The sequence below is a fragment of the Danio aesculapii genome, chromosome 21 (genome assembly GCF_903798145.1).
Source record: "Danio aesculapii chromosome 21, fDanAes4.1, whole genome shotgun sequence".
Taxonomy (NCBI): domain Eukaryota; kingdom Metazoa; phylum Chordata; class Actinopteri; order Cypriniformes; family Danionidae; genus Danio; species Danio aesculapii.
The window spans coordinates 22,898,523-22,914,099 of record NC_079455.1 but is presented as its reverse complement, the minus strand read 5'-3'; the positions used below and the strand labels follow the sequence as shown (position 1 = coordinate 22,914,099).

Sequence of the window (15,577 nt, the reverse complement as noted above, 5' to 3'; positions counted from 1 at the left end):
TCGTTCTAAAATGGCATTTTAAAACTAAGACGTATTAGTGTAAACGTGGTTGTGTGTATTTTTCGCGAGTGGGTTGCTGCTGCGATGGGGGCGGGGTGGAGGATCGCGATGCCAGCTCAGCATCATGATGTCTATCGGCCATAGGCGATGGACGATGGCATTGTCAATCGACCTAACCCTATTATTAATAAACAAATAAATAAAATTGCATCTTATTCTGACACTTTTCATCAGTAGTTAAAAATTAAAGGGATAGTTCACCCCAAAATTAAAATTCTGTCCTCATTTATAATTAGTCATTTGGCAGAAAGCAACTTTGTCCAAATTAACGTACAATTGAAAAGACATTCAGCATTCAAGGACATTTTTATTTACTCTTCCTCCAACCTGTTTGAGTTTTTATCCTCTGATGAAAACAAAAAGAAAGATATACTGATGAATGTTGGAGAAAAACAGCCATTAACTTCAATAGTATTTATGTTCCTACTATTAATGTCAGTAGCTGCTGCTTTCCAACACTCTTTGGAATTTCCAAAGTTCAGAAAATTTTAGAACCACTTGAGTTTGAAAAAAATATAAGGAGGGTTTTATTTTTGTGCAAACTATGCCTTTAATATTCACCTATCTGTCTTGCAGGCATGGCATCATCACCCTTCAGGCTCTCTCTGAATCCAACAGACGGTTGTGGATGGAGGCCATGGATGGAAAAGAGCCGGTAAGAGCATTCAGATCAAAACAAGACTCTGATCTTGCTTTAATAAACGCATGTCAGTTCATAGTGCAAAAACTTAACTCTAAAGAAAGACTTCTTAAAATCCTGATAAGATATCGGTTAAATAAATACTGATTAGTTGAACTAATAGCATAGGAAAGGATGTAACTGTTCGGCTGACTGATGACAGACAGGGAAACCCATTTGAATGGTCATTATTTTTCTTTTTATTCTTTAGTTTTTGGTCTCACTAACTCCCCTTTCCCCTTTTAGACGTCTAATTGTTAGTATAGAGGCTCTTTGAACTCCAGGCAGTGGAGATCATACACATGGACAGGAAAAAGATGACAGCTGAGAATTTGCACGTCTCTAATGACTCTTTGTTTTGACTCTCGTGCTGTCAGCTGAAGTGGATTGGCTTCAACTCGTTTGACCTTCATCCCACTGTTATTATTTAGCGGAGTTCGTCAATTCTTATACACAAAGGATTATCTGTGCGTGTATGTTTATAGTCTGAAACTATAAATCCTGTTTTGTGTACTCGGGGCATTAATTTATTTCCGTCAGATGTGGATTATGCAGTGTGTATATGCTTTGAAAGGCATACATCTTTGGTGTGCTATAAACACTTGCTGGTTTCTTTTAGATTTACACCCTTCCAGCACTTCTGAGCAAGAAAGAGGAAAGTGAGTTCAGGCCTCTCATCTATCTAATTGTCTTTTAGGTGTACATACCGTACTGTAGGCTCATGTTTATAATATTAAAACACTCTGTGTCCACAGCGTTCCTGAACGAAGCAGGTTTTAATTTTGTGAGGAAGTGTATTGAGTCTGTGGAAGCCAGAGGTGAGTGTCTCCGCATACTTTTTCATTTCATTTTACTCGCTTGTAATTCTCACTGTTGTCTCACTTTGTCTGAGATTTTGCAGTTTATGACTGTTAATAATTTTAATAAAGATCTTGATTGTAGTGGATTGAAAAGAAAGTAAGCAGCCAGCCATTAATAGCCATATACTATTGTTTAATTGTTTGGTTCAAGATTAACATTTTTTATTAATTTATTATTATTGTTATTATGATTTATTTATTTTTAATTGAGACCATTATTCATCACCGGGACGGTGTAAATGCTGAAACAAATTATCTTGGTTTCTTTAAAAATAATAAACAACACAATCAGATGCTTCAATCAATCGGCCAGAGATCGGTATCGGCCGATAATCACATTTCATTACTCAATCGTTACTCGTCAATCTTGCCGATCTCATGAACCGATCACAAGTGTTTGTTTACAAGTTTACACACTCATCAGCAGTGCTACAACACCTGCAGAGGTAAAGGATGTGTGGGGGCATGATTGATCATGGTGTTCACGTCACAGCAGCTAAAATATACAGTTTACACAGTCTATTGGCACGACTCTCGCGAGTGATGATCTCTTTGTTGCAAGTGCAACGATTGTATGTCAAGTGTTTTGAGCTGCTGTGACGCAAGCGGATCGATTGTCGCTGTCTAGTGTCTCATACAACTGTGTGGCTTCTCCTGGAAACTCTGCGATTCTCCCGCATAGGCCTCTCATTGTGGTGCCGTGATGCCCGCGAATTAGATAAAATACCACAGAAATCATGGCGACAACAGTAAATGAGCTAGAGAGCAGATCGCGAGAGGCACAATGATGTTCTAAGCTTTATATTTGTTAGGTTAAATGAATAGTGCAGTAAAGAAAATCCCAGCTCTCTCATCGAGCTGTTGTGACTGTCCGGAGCTGTCCGAGCAAATATTTGAATGGCCTCGCATGTATTTAGGCCAACTGAAAGTTCTTTATTTTTGATAATATTGCAAGTTCACTAGATCCTGGCTGGAAATATTAATGAATATTATTAATATTATTATTTTTTTACTTATTTAATAATATAACTTTTTCTAATATAGGCCTAGTTATTGCAATAAACAGTAGTTTATAGGCCTATTTTCTTAGTAAAGAAGTTATGTATTATGGTGTGCATGAACTTCTTATGCATCAAATAAAGCCTACGCTCCAAACTTTTTCTTAATTGAGACATGTTGAATTCTTCTTCCATGATTTGCAGTGTTTCTAAATTGCTTATTGCTCATTTCTTACAATTTTTTAAACGTGTTTTATTTATTATTTCATGTAAACCTGCATCTGACTATAACAAGTCCACACTAAATGGTTATAAGAGAAGTGTTTAAGGGATTATATGCAACATCCTTCATTTATTATCTTAGGTAAGGAGAGATCTTCACTTAAGTATCATACTAAGAGGGAAAATGTGCTTAATTTTAAAGCTTGATGCATTAGAATTGGTACTCCTTATCGGCCAATGGAATCAATACTTGGTATCAGCTTCAAAAATCCTAATCGGAGCATCCCTAAACACAACTATTTTCAACATTAATAATAATATTTCAGTGATTTCTGAAGGATCTTTTGACATTTAAACTTAAGCAATGATTTTTAAAATAGAGCTTTTCTATCGCAGAATTAAATTAAAATAAAAAATAGATACCAAATTAGAAAACTGTTAATATGAATTGTAAAAAATATTTCACAATATTGCTGAGTTTACTATATTTTTGATCAAATAAATACAGTCTAAGTGAAGCATAAGAACAAACTTAAAGAAAAATTTGCTGAATTACTTTATTATAAGTTTTATTATATTATTAAATTATATGTTGTGTGGTTTCATTTCTTTAACTATAAGGGTAAATTCATTGATGAAATTTGTTAAAAGATTTACTTATTGAACAACATTTTTTAGTTTACAGAAAATATTAAATTGTTTTATTACATTTAATTGTTTATAATATAAAATATCTATTTTATTTTATGTCTAGGTATCAACACATTGGGGCTGTACAGGATAGGTGGAGTAAACTCTAAAGTCCAGCGGCTGATGACCTCAGTCTTTGGTAAAGTATCCTTCTTTTTATTAAAAGGCATTGCGATGGTATGTGCATTTTGTTAGTAAGGTTTAAGGGTGTGTTCCCACTTGAAGTTTGGTTCTCTTGGTTCTTTGGAATTTAGTTAATTTAGTAATTCAGTCAATTAGGCACCAAACTAAAGTTTTAAGAAGAATTCCTCCGTCATACACAAACGAAGATGTGCTGCAAATCGATGAATTTCTGATGCCTGTATGGGCAACGTTCTACATCAGCAACATTTTGCGTGACTACGAGGAGAAAAAAACGGTCTTGTCCCATATCCTGCTTTTGGTTTGGTTTTCATGTATTGTTCATGTTTCAGTTGTAACACAACAGAGCTTGTTTGAAAACAGACTGAGGTTCATATTTTCAGCACTATCCAGTGTACACCAAGGTTAAGATGGCAGAATTCGCACTAATTCAAATAAACGACACTAAGAAAACAGATGAATTAGAGTTACCTCAACCAAACCAAAATTGCCAAGTGTGAACACATGCAAAAAATAGATGTCTGTTGGAAGTACACTTTATTTGCATTAAACTTGAAGGGATAGCTCACCCAAAATTGTCAAATAATTCTATTTTCCAAAATGTTTATGATCGACATTGAATTCCATAGTAGGAAAACTACTGTGGAAGTCAATGGTTTCCATCAACTGTTTGATAATTTGTTCAGCAGAAGAGAAAAGCTCATACAGGGGATGAGTAATCGATGATGTTTTTGGGTGAACGGTCCTTTTTAAAGACTGTTTAAAATTAAAATCCATTTAAAACAAGTTCGCTTGACCCTTCCAGCGGCCAAAGCTCCTGCAGACTTGGACCTTGATCCAGACACCTGGGATAACAAGACCATCACCAGTGGCTTGAAGAATTACCTCAGGTTTTTAGCTAATCCTCAAAATCTTTACCTTTTAATAACAACACATTATCATTAGAATGTACTGTAAGTTATTCTGCTTCTTCCAGATGTCTGGCAGAACCTCTCATGACCTACAGACTTCATAAAGACTTCATCATGGCAGTCAGTGAGTTCTAGCATTATCCCTGCTCTGTTTACTCCTCATCACATTCATCTGGGTCTTCTTTTTTTAATAGTTGGATGCTCTTTTTGTATTTCTAGAATCTGATGATCAGAATTACAGGGTCTGTGCGGTTCATGCGCTCGTTTACAAACTTCCTGACAAGAATAAAGATATGCTGGATCTTCTGATCAAACATCTTCATGTGTATGTAGCTTTACTTCTTGAACATTGATCTAGAAATCTGTTTACACCTGCAATCAAAATGACAGGACATGTAAAAAAGCAGGACATGTACCTGGATTAACATCTATGCTGATCCTGGAGCAACATCCCATTCAGCCAATCAGAATTAAGGGATACGTTTACAGTTTATGTTAAGGCTTATGGTTAGGTTTATGCACTTCTACATGATTGTTATCCCCTTTGATTTTGGGAATAATTTACAGTTATGGTTGGGTTTAGGAGTAGGGAATAGGTATGGATTACATTTTTTAAACAAAAGTGATGTTCCAGGATCAGCATAAATGTTACGTTAATCCTCATATCTGATTTTAATATTAAAATCGTTCAAATCAAAAATACCTGATTTTGATGCCTGTTCTTTATATTTTAATAATTGGTTTTCTTTTAAAAGACATTGAATAAAATGCTAGTGGACAATGAATTTTTGTTGGTACAACAGGTGTAAATAGTGACCAGCACATTTGTTCATAAGTGCTCTTTAAATTCCACAAGAGTGTGCAGGCTATGGTTTTTGAGGCTCTGTTTTTGCTGTTTTTGACAGGGTTTCTACACATAGTCAGAAGAATCTGATGACCGTGTCTAACCTGGGTGTGATTTTTGGACCAACACTCATGCGCTCTCAGGAGGAGACAGTCGCTGCCATGATGAACATCAAGTTCCAGAATATTGTGGTGGAGATCCTCATCGAAAACTACGACAAGGTGATTGATTAAGTATGTTTTAATAGAAAGCATAGAGGAGCCAGTTATTAAATACTGGGTTAATATTGTTACTTACTGTAGCTAGAAGGTTTACCGTTTACAAGGCTTTTAAACAGTACCGATGTTGATATTATGACCCAGAACTGAATTATGTTACAGGCAAAAGCCATTTATTATCATTATTGCTACAAAAAGATTTATTTTCAAAATAATTTGCTCCATAGTTTCCACAAAAGTATTAAGCAGCATAGTTTTCTACATTTATGATAACAACATATATCGTATTAGAATGATTTCTGAATGATCACGTGACAGAAGACTAGAGTAACGATGCTGACAATTTTGTTTTAAATCACAGTAATAAATTTCATATCACAATTATATGGTAATAGAAGACTTTACTCTAGTAATAGAGTAAAAGTTCATTTAAGTGATAATAATATTTTATGCTATAATACCGTTTTGGCTGTGTTTTTGAGTCTTGATCTTATTGCACACTGAATATGAAATTTTCATGTGTAATTTTCACACGTTAAAAAATAAATTTGACCTTACGTTGTGTGAATTGTATTGACAACTTTCATCCGTCATAAAAAATTTGAACCGGGTTTTTTTTTTTTTTTCACTTTTCGCATCCGAAAAAGCATTTTGAGATCATTTTTATATCTCTGAAAAATGTTTCAGCAAGACCAGCAAACGAGTATCTGCTATATTGACTCTGTCAAATAAATAATGACTGATATAAAACTGTTCAGTCTATTATATTGAATGGCGATCGGAAACAACGTTCCCCATTCGCCCATCTCGATTGCCATATTTGGGAAATAGTATACACTATTGTCTATTGTGTACACTATTTATTAACAATAGATATAAAAATCTATTGATGACTATGTCCGAGAAGACATTAATAACTTTAACATTAGTTGTAACCATTTATCAGGGTATCTGCCTTAGTCTTAAAAAGTCTTAAAAAGTCTTACATTTCAAAAAACTAATTTTAGGCCTTAAAGTCTTGAATCCACTAAAATATTGTGTTGTAGGTCTTAATTTTCCTATGACCATGTAAAGCTATACCCAACTGGGCCAACACCCATCCAATCACTTGTAATATATTTCAATAAAAGTTTTAAGATAGGTTTATTTATTAACTCTTTTCACTTTTTAATATGGTTTAATTATCTTCTGTACAAATGCAACAGTTTTTAATGTTTTTTTTTTAGGTTTTAACTTTGCCATTCAAAAAATCTCTAGCGTTTAGCCTTGTGTAAGTCTGAAATTTCATCCTTTATGGTCTTAAAATGGTCTTAAAAAGTCTTACTTGATAAAACCTGTAGAAATCCTGATATATGGTTAGCCTGGATTGTGTGTGCCTGAAATGTGTGTGGGTCTGCGGGTCTGCAGCAGGATATTATTGCCGATTTCGGTCCCTTGCTTTGACAGATCAATGCGGCCACCATCTATTATAATGTCTATAGGTACTGTCAGTCTCTGTTCAGGATTTGTTTACGCATGTGAATGAGTGAAGTATCACAAGCAATGTATCAAAAATTCCACTGATTTCCTGAAATAAACTTTGCATTTCGGGATAATCGCAGTGCAGCTCTTTGAAAAGGAGGAGAATATTTAGCCTATTATGTATATGTTTGCTACATATGTGTATGAATATGTAGCAAAATATGTAGCCTATTCCTCTTTTGTTTTCTACTTTGGAGAAGAGAGATGAGAATAATGCATCACAGCTTGAACTGATTCTGAAATGTTTTGCGTTTTTTCGTAATGGATTAATTACTACGCATCTGACTGTGCCAGGTTTTGTTTACCTGACGAGTTTTTCACATATGAATACGAAAAAAATGCATATGAAAATTTCGCACTTCAGTGTGCAAAGACCTTTAAGGAAGAGAAATAAATGAATCCTGACCATGCGCAAACTTTTTAATGTTCCTGTATGTCCTGCAACAACCAGAGAATCGAAAGATTTGTTGTTGTTTGTCTCCTATTATTATTGGTCATTCATTGCATATGTTCTTTGATTGAATCAAAATGCTCACATTATCTTTTTCTTCTTAGATATTTCATCAAGCTCCAGACCCTAATGTCCCCCTGCCACATCCTCAGTCTCACTCTCAGTCTCGTGGCGGTGCCCGACGCAGCAAAGCCATCTGTCTGTCATCCGGCTCCCGCAAATCCAGGGGCCTATACCCTCCTGCCCTGTGCCTGGCTGATGCTGACAGTGAGTGTCCACTAAACCACACACACGTGCATCTGTGGTCATAGTTTCTGTATCCAAGCACTCTTATCTGAAACCAAAGTTGCACATCAATAATATAAGCTCACAGTGTACTGTATTACTAAACTGAGGAAGTTGATTCATCTTTTATAAATCATTAAAATATTGATGTCTGGGATGTGACGAGACTGAAGTGAACATGAATTACAAGTGTTCATAGTGACCTGTATGCATTATAGGGGTGCAATGGTTCAATATACTCACGGTTCGGTATGTATCACGGTTTTAGGGTCACGGTTTCAGTATGGTACGTACAGTTTGTGCTATGCTTAGAAAAAAATGCCTACAGAACAATTAAAAGAACAAAAAACATATTTATTGGGCAACAAACACCTGACAATACAACAGCTTCACACATATGACTGTAGATTTGCATGTTCTCTCATTAATTAAATAAAAGTAGGGCATTTTGAAAATTGTATGTTTAAATAAATAGCTTAGAAAAAATAAAGAGAAAGAGATTACATTTCCCCTTTTTCTGTTTTACATCTCGACTTATTGAGCACTTTTAAAGTATTGATTACTTCTGTTTACATTATGCTTGCATTACCAAGGCAACGACACATTTGTATTTATAATTTCTTTATGATTTTATTATGATTCCAGAGAGCTCCGTTTCACTTATCAGCACCACCGTGGTGAATGAAACTTAAGCAAAGAAAAACGTTCAGCTCTTCTCTCTTAATTCAGCGGGAACACTCAGTCGAGAAGAAAACTGTTCTTAGCAGACAGCGGGTAAACAGAGTGAATAGCGGGAGAGATCAGGTGAGAAACACCCAGCAGAAGCGGGACTAAAATATCAGACCTACTGTATGTCCGTGTGCATATGGGAGGCTTCTGGGTCCTGACACAGACATCAATCATCTGTTAGTGACCACTGATCTAGGCTATCTTTGCAACAACAACAAAAAGGCATCCGTTATGTTTTTGTGTCTGTTGAAACACTGACTGCAATGCGCTGTGATTTGGCCTCACCTGTGCACTTGCACTTTATCTTCTTCACTTGCCATGCTGAAACCTAAAGAAACTCCACACACACCGAAACGTGATGTCAACAACAGATTTGTTGCGTACAAAGGTGAAACTGCTTTGTTTAGGTATTTTTTAAATAACAAACCAATATTAATAATGCATATTCTGAACTGCGGATCACAGGGCCACCGAACCATGGGAGGACAATTGGACAATATGTTTTTTTTTCGAGAACCGTAGCATCCCTAATACATTTATCTTGTACATTCAACGAGTCCTGTAAGTTGGCTTTAATGTCACATGATTAATGTACACAGGTCACTATGAACCCTTGTAAATGACTTAAACCTTTTAAAAGTCACAAATACTTGCTCGTTTCAGTGTACGATTAAAAATGAGTCTAGAGTTAGAGTCTATATCAGAGATGCCCAAAGTAGGGCACGTGGGCCAATGTTGGCCCATTGTAACCTTTGATTTTGCACACCATACCATCTTAGAAGAGAGTGAGAATGATGGGGAGGGTTGGTGTGGTTTGTTGCTGAGCTACAAAAAAATCTAATTAAAATTAAATGTTTCAATTAAATGTTGTAAATGAATCAGATTTTTAAAAATGTAAATATTGTCACTGGACAGACAGAGGACTATGCAGAAGACATTAGTCAGCAAAAACTGGTGTAACTCCATTCTGTTGTAAATGAGATTTTGTTTTTACTGTAGTAAGTTCATTATAAAATGTAAAAAAAAAAAAAAAGAACTTACTGACATGTGCAAGAACCAACAAAATTAATTCTAGCAACCTCAACTACACAAAACCTAAAAGGTATACTTTCAAATTTGAGTTTACAAAAAAGTTTAGTTTCTTTTTTAGAGGTGTTTATTTTAACACAGACAACATATACAATAATTTTAATCCCTTTCAACAGTGTTTTATGAAAATTCAAAGGGTTTTCTTCAAAATGATACCAAACTTTTGCATTTACACCGTTGCATGTGGATTTGGGAAGCTTTTGAATTTTGGTAGGCAAAATCCAGGCTGAAACCCCAAAACAGCACTTGACTTTAAGAGGTTAAATGAATTTGCAAATTACTTATGGCAATTAAATTTACATCTGGCCCACTAGCCTCAATCAAGTTTGGTTTTTGGCCCTTCATAAGGAAACGTTTGGGCACCATTGGTCAAGAGCATCTGCTGTTAAAAAGTACTCTCAAAATCTGTTCAAGAGAAAATAGTGGTGTGTTTTGAAAAACTATTTTTGACACAGCTCTATTTAACACAAACTGCTACAGGGTCAAATTTACACATTTCTGTTTTTCAAATGTACATCACAGATATTAAATAAAATATGCAAGTCTCTTAGTCATTGACTTGTACTAAAGTTTTGTTGTTTAAAAACCTCCTGTTGTTAAAAATTGTCCTGGTAAACCAGTAAAAAAAACCCTGAACATTTATGCCTATAAGCACCAACAGGTTCGATTTATTCATTTGATTTCTAAATTTTCAATCTCATTTTTCCCGCCACTTATGTTTTAGCATTCGGTGTTGCTTGACAACATCGTTCACCCATTGAAACTCTCGAAACTTGAGTTTCAAGTTTTTAGTCACAGTAGATAAAAGGAAGTAATTTAATGATGCCAAACAGGGCAATAAATGCCATGAGTTATGGCGAGTCTGATTAAAGGTTAAATTACATCATGGGTTAGTATTGTTTCTGGAGTCAAGGATCACAGTTGATGACTAAAAATAATCATTTCATGACAGCGTCATAAAAAAGTGACGTATTATGTTTTTAGATATACCAAAAGTCATGTGCATGGGTACATTTTACCCACTGGCAGTTTTAGGTATAAAATGATCCCTCGTTAATTGTGGGAGTTACGTTCTAAAAATAACCCACAATAGGGGAAATCCACATAGTAGTCTGCTTAATGTTTTTTACAATTATTATAGATGTTTTAAGACTGTAAAACCCCTCACTAAACACTTTATATGCTTTTTTACAGAGAGGCATTAACATTTTCACACTTTTCTCTCTTGCTTTAACACTCTCAAAGTTCAAACCTTAATGGAAAAATAAGTCCAGTATTATAGAATGAAACCACGCCCTACAGCCGTATAACGTCTACCTACCTTTATTATGTCCAGAAGTTCAAGTTTTTGTGCGATGGTTAGTATCTTCCTCTGCCTTTTGGGTAATACCACAGGTGCCTTTGATGGTGCAGAACGTTTCGGCTGCATTTCGAAACTTCCAGTACAGCACTTCAGAATCATATTGCTAGCAAATCGAAGATTTATGTAAATTTAGCAAAATAGATTGACATTGGTCTACAGCCAATTCAGGATGCAGAACACAATGCGCTAATCATGATGCAGAACACAATCCGCTAATCAGGACGCAGAACACAATTCACAAAAAAAAAGCATGTCAAATTGCACAAAAAAAAAATCAGCAAAACTGCAAGGCTGCGAAAAGTGAACCGTGTTATAGCGAGGGACCTCTGTACAACACTTCTAGTGTATCTGTGTAATACGACTAAACAGTGCTCTTAAATGGCTGCTGAGATAGTTTTCTCAATTTCAGATAAGTAGAGGCTTGGATCCAGAAACAATATCCATACAGTACAACATAACTGGATTATATCTGTCAGTTTAACCCCTTCTCTCCATCAGGCGACACGTTCAGCAGCAGCCCAAGCAGCACCCCTATGGGCAGCATGGAGTCTCTCTCATCCCACTCTTCAGAGCAGAACAGTTGCTCCAAAACAGGCTCTCCGTCTCGGAACAAACACAAGGCCTCAGGGAGTCTGTGCTGGACCACTCCATCTCCCTCCTCCAATGGGCCAAAAAGCCCCGCTTGCACCACCAGCCCCGATTCCAGCTCTAAGGAGGACGCCAACAAGACGGATGGAGAATGGGAAGAAGCGCTGAGTACAAGCCCAGGCGATCGAAGCTCTCCGACCTCAGAGCTCCTGCACAGGACTCTGGGAGAGACAGCGGAGGATCAGCGCAGTCTGTCCTCCTGCTCCTCTCTTACGTCACTGCACATTTCTGAGGGTAAGAATGAGTACATTTTGAGTGATGAAGGGCACAATTTACTAGGAATTTTAACCCTTTGAATTAAACTATGTAATGTTTTCCTAAATGTATTTGTTTATTTAGTTCATTATTTGATTATTAGAGTCAGGGTGTTCTCACACTAGGTACATTTGTCTTGAACTGTGCCGAAGCGCTATTGTCCCCCCACCTCTCTCCACTGACGGCCTGCACTCACACTGCATTTTGAAACTGCTTACTTTATCAATGATGCGACTGTTTAGTTTAACAGAAGATAAGCGCTCCCGCTCAGCACAGTGGACATTGCTTTAGTTATATTGTTTTGTATTATTTTTAGTTGTTTGGGATGCAGTGATACGCAGACATTTTGCCGAACATATCCACAACTTTTGACGCTGATGAATTATCATAAAAGTCCTCCTTGCTTTAGGAATTAGGAGGTTAGCTGAAGGTGCAGCTGTCGTGCAGCGATGGGTTTGCATCTCTAATAAACTATGACAGTTTGCGTTCATTGAACTGTTAGAATGATTAATAAATCCATATGAAACAGTCAGTGACGTCAGGTCTTCAGTTTCGGGCTCAGCCGCGATTTGCACTCACACTACAAGCGTATCGCACCAAAGCCCAACCGAACTGCACTCTGGCACAGCTCTTCTAACTGGACCAGGGCCGGCCTACTGAACTGTGCTTGGGACCAATTCTAAGCACTCACACTTTCCAAACGAACTGAGAAACGTGCCTGGAAACGTTTCAGATAGCAAAGTGTGAGTGCACCCTCAAAAACAACATTCATTTTGGTGCATTATAATGTTTTTGTGCAGTGTCAGATTAAAAAAAGCAAAGCTACCTCTCTTACACTTGCGTGATTTTTGTGTAATTTAGCCTGTACTGCTCAAAAGTAGAAAACTGGAAGAGCATCAGTGTGTCCGCAGGGTCTTAAAATGTCTTAAATTTCACAAACTAAATTTTAGACCTTAAATTCAGTTAAATTAAAGTCTTAAATTCACAAAAATTTGATGATGTAGGTTCTAAATCATTTTAAACACGTCTTAATGTTACTTAATGTAAAGCTAACCAATCAATCAAACACAAATCCAATCACCAACAATACGTCTCAATAAACCTTTTAGCAAAACTCTATTATAATCTCATATTATAACAGTCGGTTGTGCAATCCCTTTGTGCAAATCAGTTTATTTAAGTATGTAATTTTTTCAAGTTATGTTGAAAAAAAAATAGAATGTATATGTCATGATTACCAGCAATCTCTAACCACCAGAGGTCGCTGGGAAGAATTCACTTTCACATGGACTACATCTTATGAACTACAAATTCAGTCATGCCACACACACACACACACACACACACACACCTGCTCCAAGTCTCCACTGATTGGACTCCCACAGCTTATGCTGCTTCTGGACTTCACACACACTACTTTAGCAGCACACACACTCACTTCTTGGCTGAGTCTTGTTTACCTGTAAAGTGACAATTCAACGCGGTTTCCTTAGTCTTGTTTCTCCATGTTTTGACCCTTGCCAAGTTTGTCTGTTTGTCCATGTTCACTGCCTGTTTGTCCATGTTCACTTCCGACCTCTCGCCTGTTATAGTGACTACGATTCTGGATTTGCCTTTATTCATCTGTTTGCACCTGTGTTGACCCTTGCTTGCCTGACTACCGAATAAACCTGCACTTGGATCCTAACATTGTCTCTGTCATCCACGTGTTACAGTATACAACTAGGGTTTGATTGGTTTGACCATATTTAAATATGTGGCTAAGAAAAGGTTATTAGAATTAGTCTTTTAATGGGGTAAAAAAAATTTATTTTCTACTGGGCCATTTTTTGTGTTTAGCCCAAAAACCAAATTTGCTTCCATAGCCAAAACTGCATTTTTTTTTACTTTAAAAAAACATTTCACACGCTTGCCCATGAAATAAAAGATTGTTAAAACTATTTTATGAATTGTCTGCGCCAGTGGTCTAGTGGTTAGTGCGTCGACACGTGCACTCCGGTGCTCACGTCGTCACGTTCAATTACGGTCTCGTGGTCCTATGCCGATCCTTCCCCTCTCTCTGCTCCCCATGGTTTCCTGTCAATATTCTACACTTTCCTATCCATTAAAGTTGAAAACCCTGAAAAAAAATTATAAAAAAACAAAACTATTTTATGGCTTTTTCTTGCACTGGCATGAAATTAGGCAATTTTATTGGGTCAACATTTATTTTAATTCAAGTAAAATGACATCTTTTTTATGAGTTTTATTTTAGCCAACTATAATAAAACTGCATCCTAGTGTCTCCCAAAGCCAGTTGGCCTTGACACTGACATGTTTAACAGTTTCTTGCAACATTTGGCTACAAAAAAATCAGGCTAGATTTAACACATAACAAAAGAAACAATGTAAAAAAAACCTTCCCAAGACATACCGACTCTTGTGTTTGTTATATTTGTCAGGTTTCAGGAGTTGTCATGGCTCCATCCAGAGTCTGGTGTCCCGCAGTCAGAGAGACAGTCTCAAATCTCTCCATCTGCCGGATCTTCCTCCCAAAGACGGCATGAGATTCAGAGACGATTCCTCTGCCAGCAATGGCTACCAGAGACCGGGATCTGTGTAAGCAAGAGCCTTCCCAGAAATCCTCTCTCGTATGGTAAAATTTGTGTGTTACACTGATTCATATATCAAATGTTCTTTTCTTTTCTTTCCTCCAGTGTGGCCTGCCGAGCAGCAATCTTTGAGTGTCCTGTGATTTCTCAGCCTACAACAGGAAGGTAATGAGCCAGACTAAGTGCAGTATTAAGTTTTATTTATGATTATTAGGATTATTTCTTATGTAAAGGTCTAAACGGAATCTACAGATGTGTTTTTACACTGTTTGTTCATAACATTCAGGGCCATACTTTAATTTGATGGTCCGTTTGTTGATTGTAAGTTACATTGCATCTACATTCCAACTAATTCTCATTAGATTATAAGTAGACTGTTAGGTTGGGGTTAGTGTAGGATGACATGTACTTTCTAAGTTTCTTATAGTCATTTAAAGTCTGTTGAAGGAGCAGTATCAACAGATATTAAGCAGACAGTCTACTAATACTCAAATGGACCATCAAAATGAAGTGTTACCAAATTCAGAGGCGTCAGAATACTATAATACATAAAGAATACTGACAATACCACCATGATGAGATATTATTTTTCCCCAATTATATCTTATAAAGTTATTTCTAGGATCTATTTTGAGTCACTTCTTGTTACATTTTTCCCCTTATAAAGTGGGGAAAAAACAAGTATTGAACACGTCACCATTTTTCTCAGAAAACATGTTTCTAAAGGTGCTGTTGACTTAAAATTTTCACCAGATGTCGGTAACAACCAAAGAAATGCATATATGCAAAGAAAGGTTTTTATTATATTAATATTATACTAATATTAATTAGTTTACAAATTAAATTATGTGTACACAGCAAAATCCTCTGATTAAAATTTACTCCATTCAGAGAGTATTGGGTCCCTCTTTATAATAAGGCAAACAGATTAGTAATAAGTAAAGCTGCTGTTTGTGAAGTTGCTTATTGATCGAGTTGATCCTCTGCTGAGATTTTGAGAGATTCAGTGTATTATATTTCAG

At 36.4% G+C, this 15,577-nt stretch overlaps 1 protein-coding gene across 2 annotated transcripts in view; it reads left to right on the top strand.

Annotated features, from left to right (window-relative positions):
• The window catches only part of arhgap42a (Rho GTPase activating protein 42a), a 63,608-nt gene that overhangs the window by 44,093 nt on the left and 3,938 nt on the right, over positions 1-15,577 (top strand). For both annotated transcript variants that reach the window (XM_056446125.1, XM_056446126.1), the window contains 12 exons: positions 637-715; positions 1,359-1,398; positions 1,495-1,557; positions 3,574-3,648; positions 4,456-4,540; positions 4,627-4,685; positions 4,781-4,886; positions 5,467-5,626; positions 7,700-7,862; positions 11,560-11,943; positions 14,406-14,562; positions 14,661-14,720. In XM_056446125.1, coding sequence (XP_056302100.1) covers positions 637-715; positions 1,359-1,398; positions 1,495-1,557; positions 3,574-3,648; positions 4,456-4,540; positions 4,627-4,685; positions 4,781-4,886; positions 5,467-5,626; positions 7,700-7,862; positions 11,560-11,943; positions 14,406-14,562; positions 14,661-14,720 — 1,431 coding nt within the window. The remainder of the gene's footprint in view (positions 1-636; positions 716-1,358; positions 1,399-1,494; positions 1,558-3,573; positions 3,649-4,455; positions 4,541-4,626; positions 4,686-4,780; positions 4,887-5,466; positions 5,627-7,699; positions 7,863-11,559; positions 11,944-14,405; positions 14,563-14,660; positions 14,721-15,577) is intronic.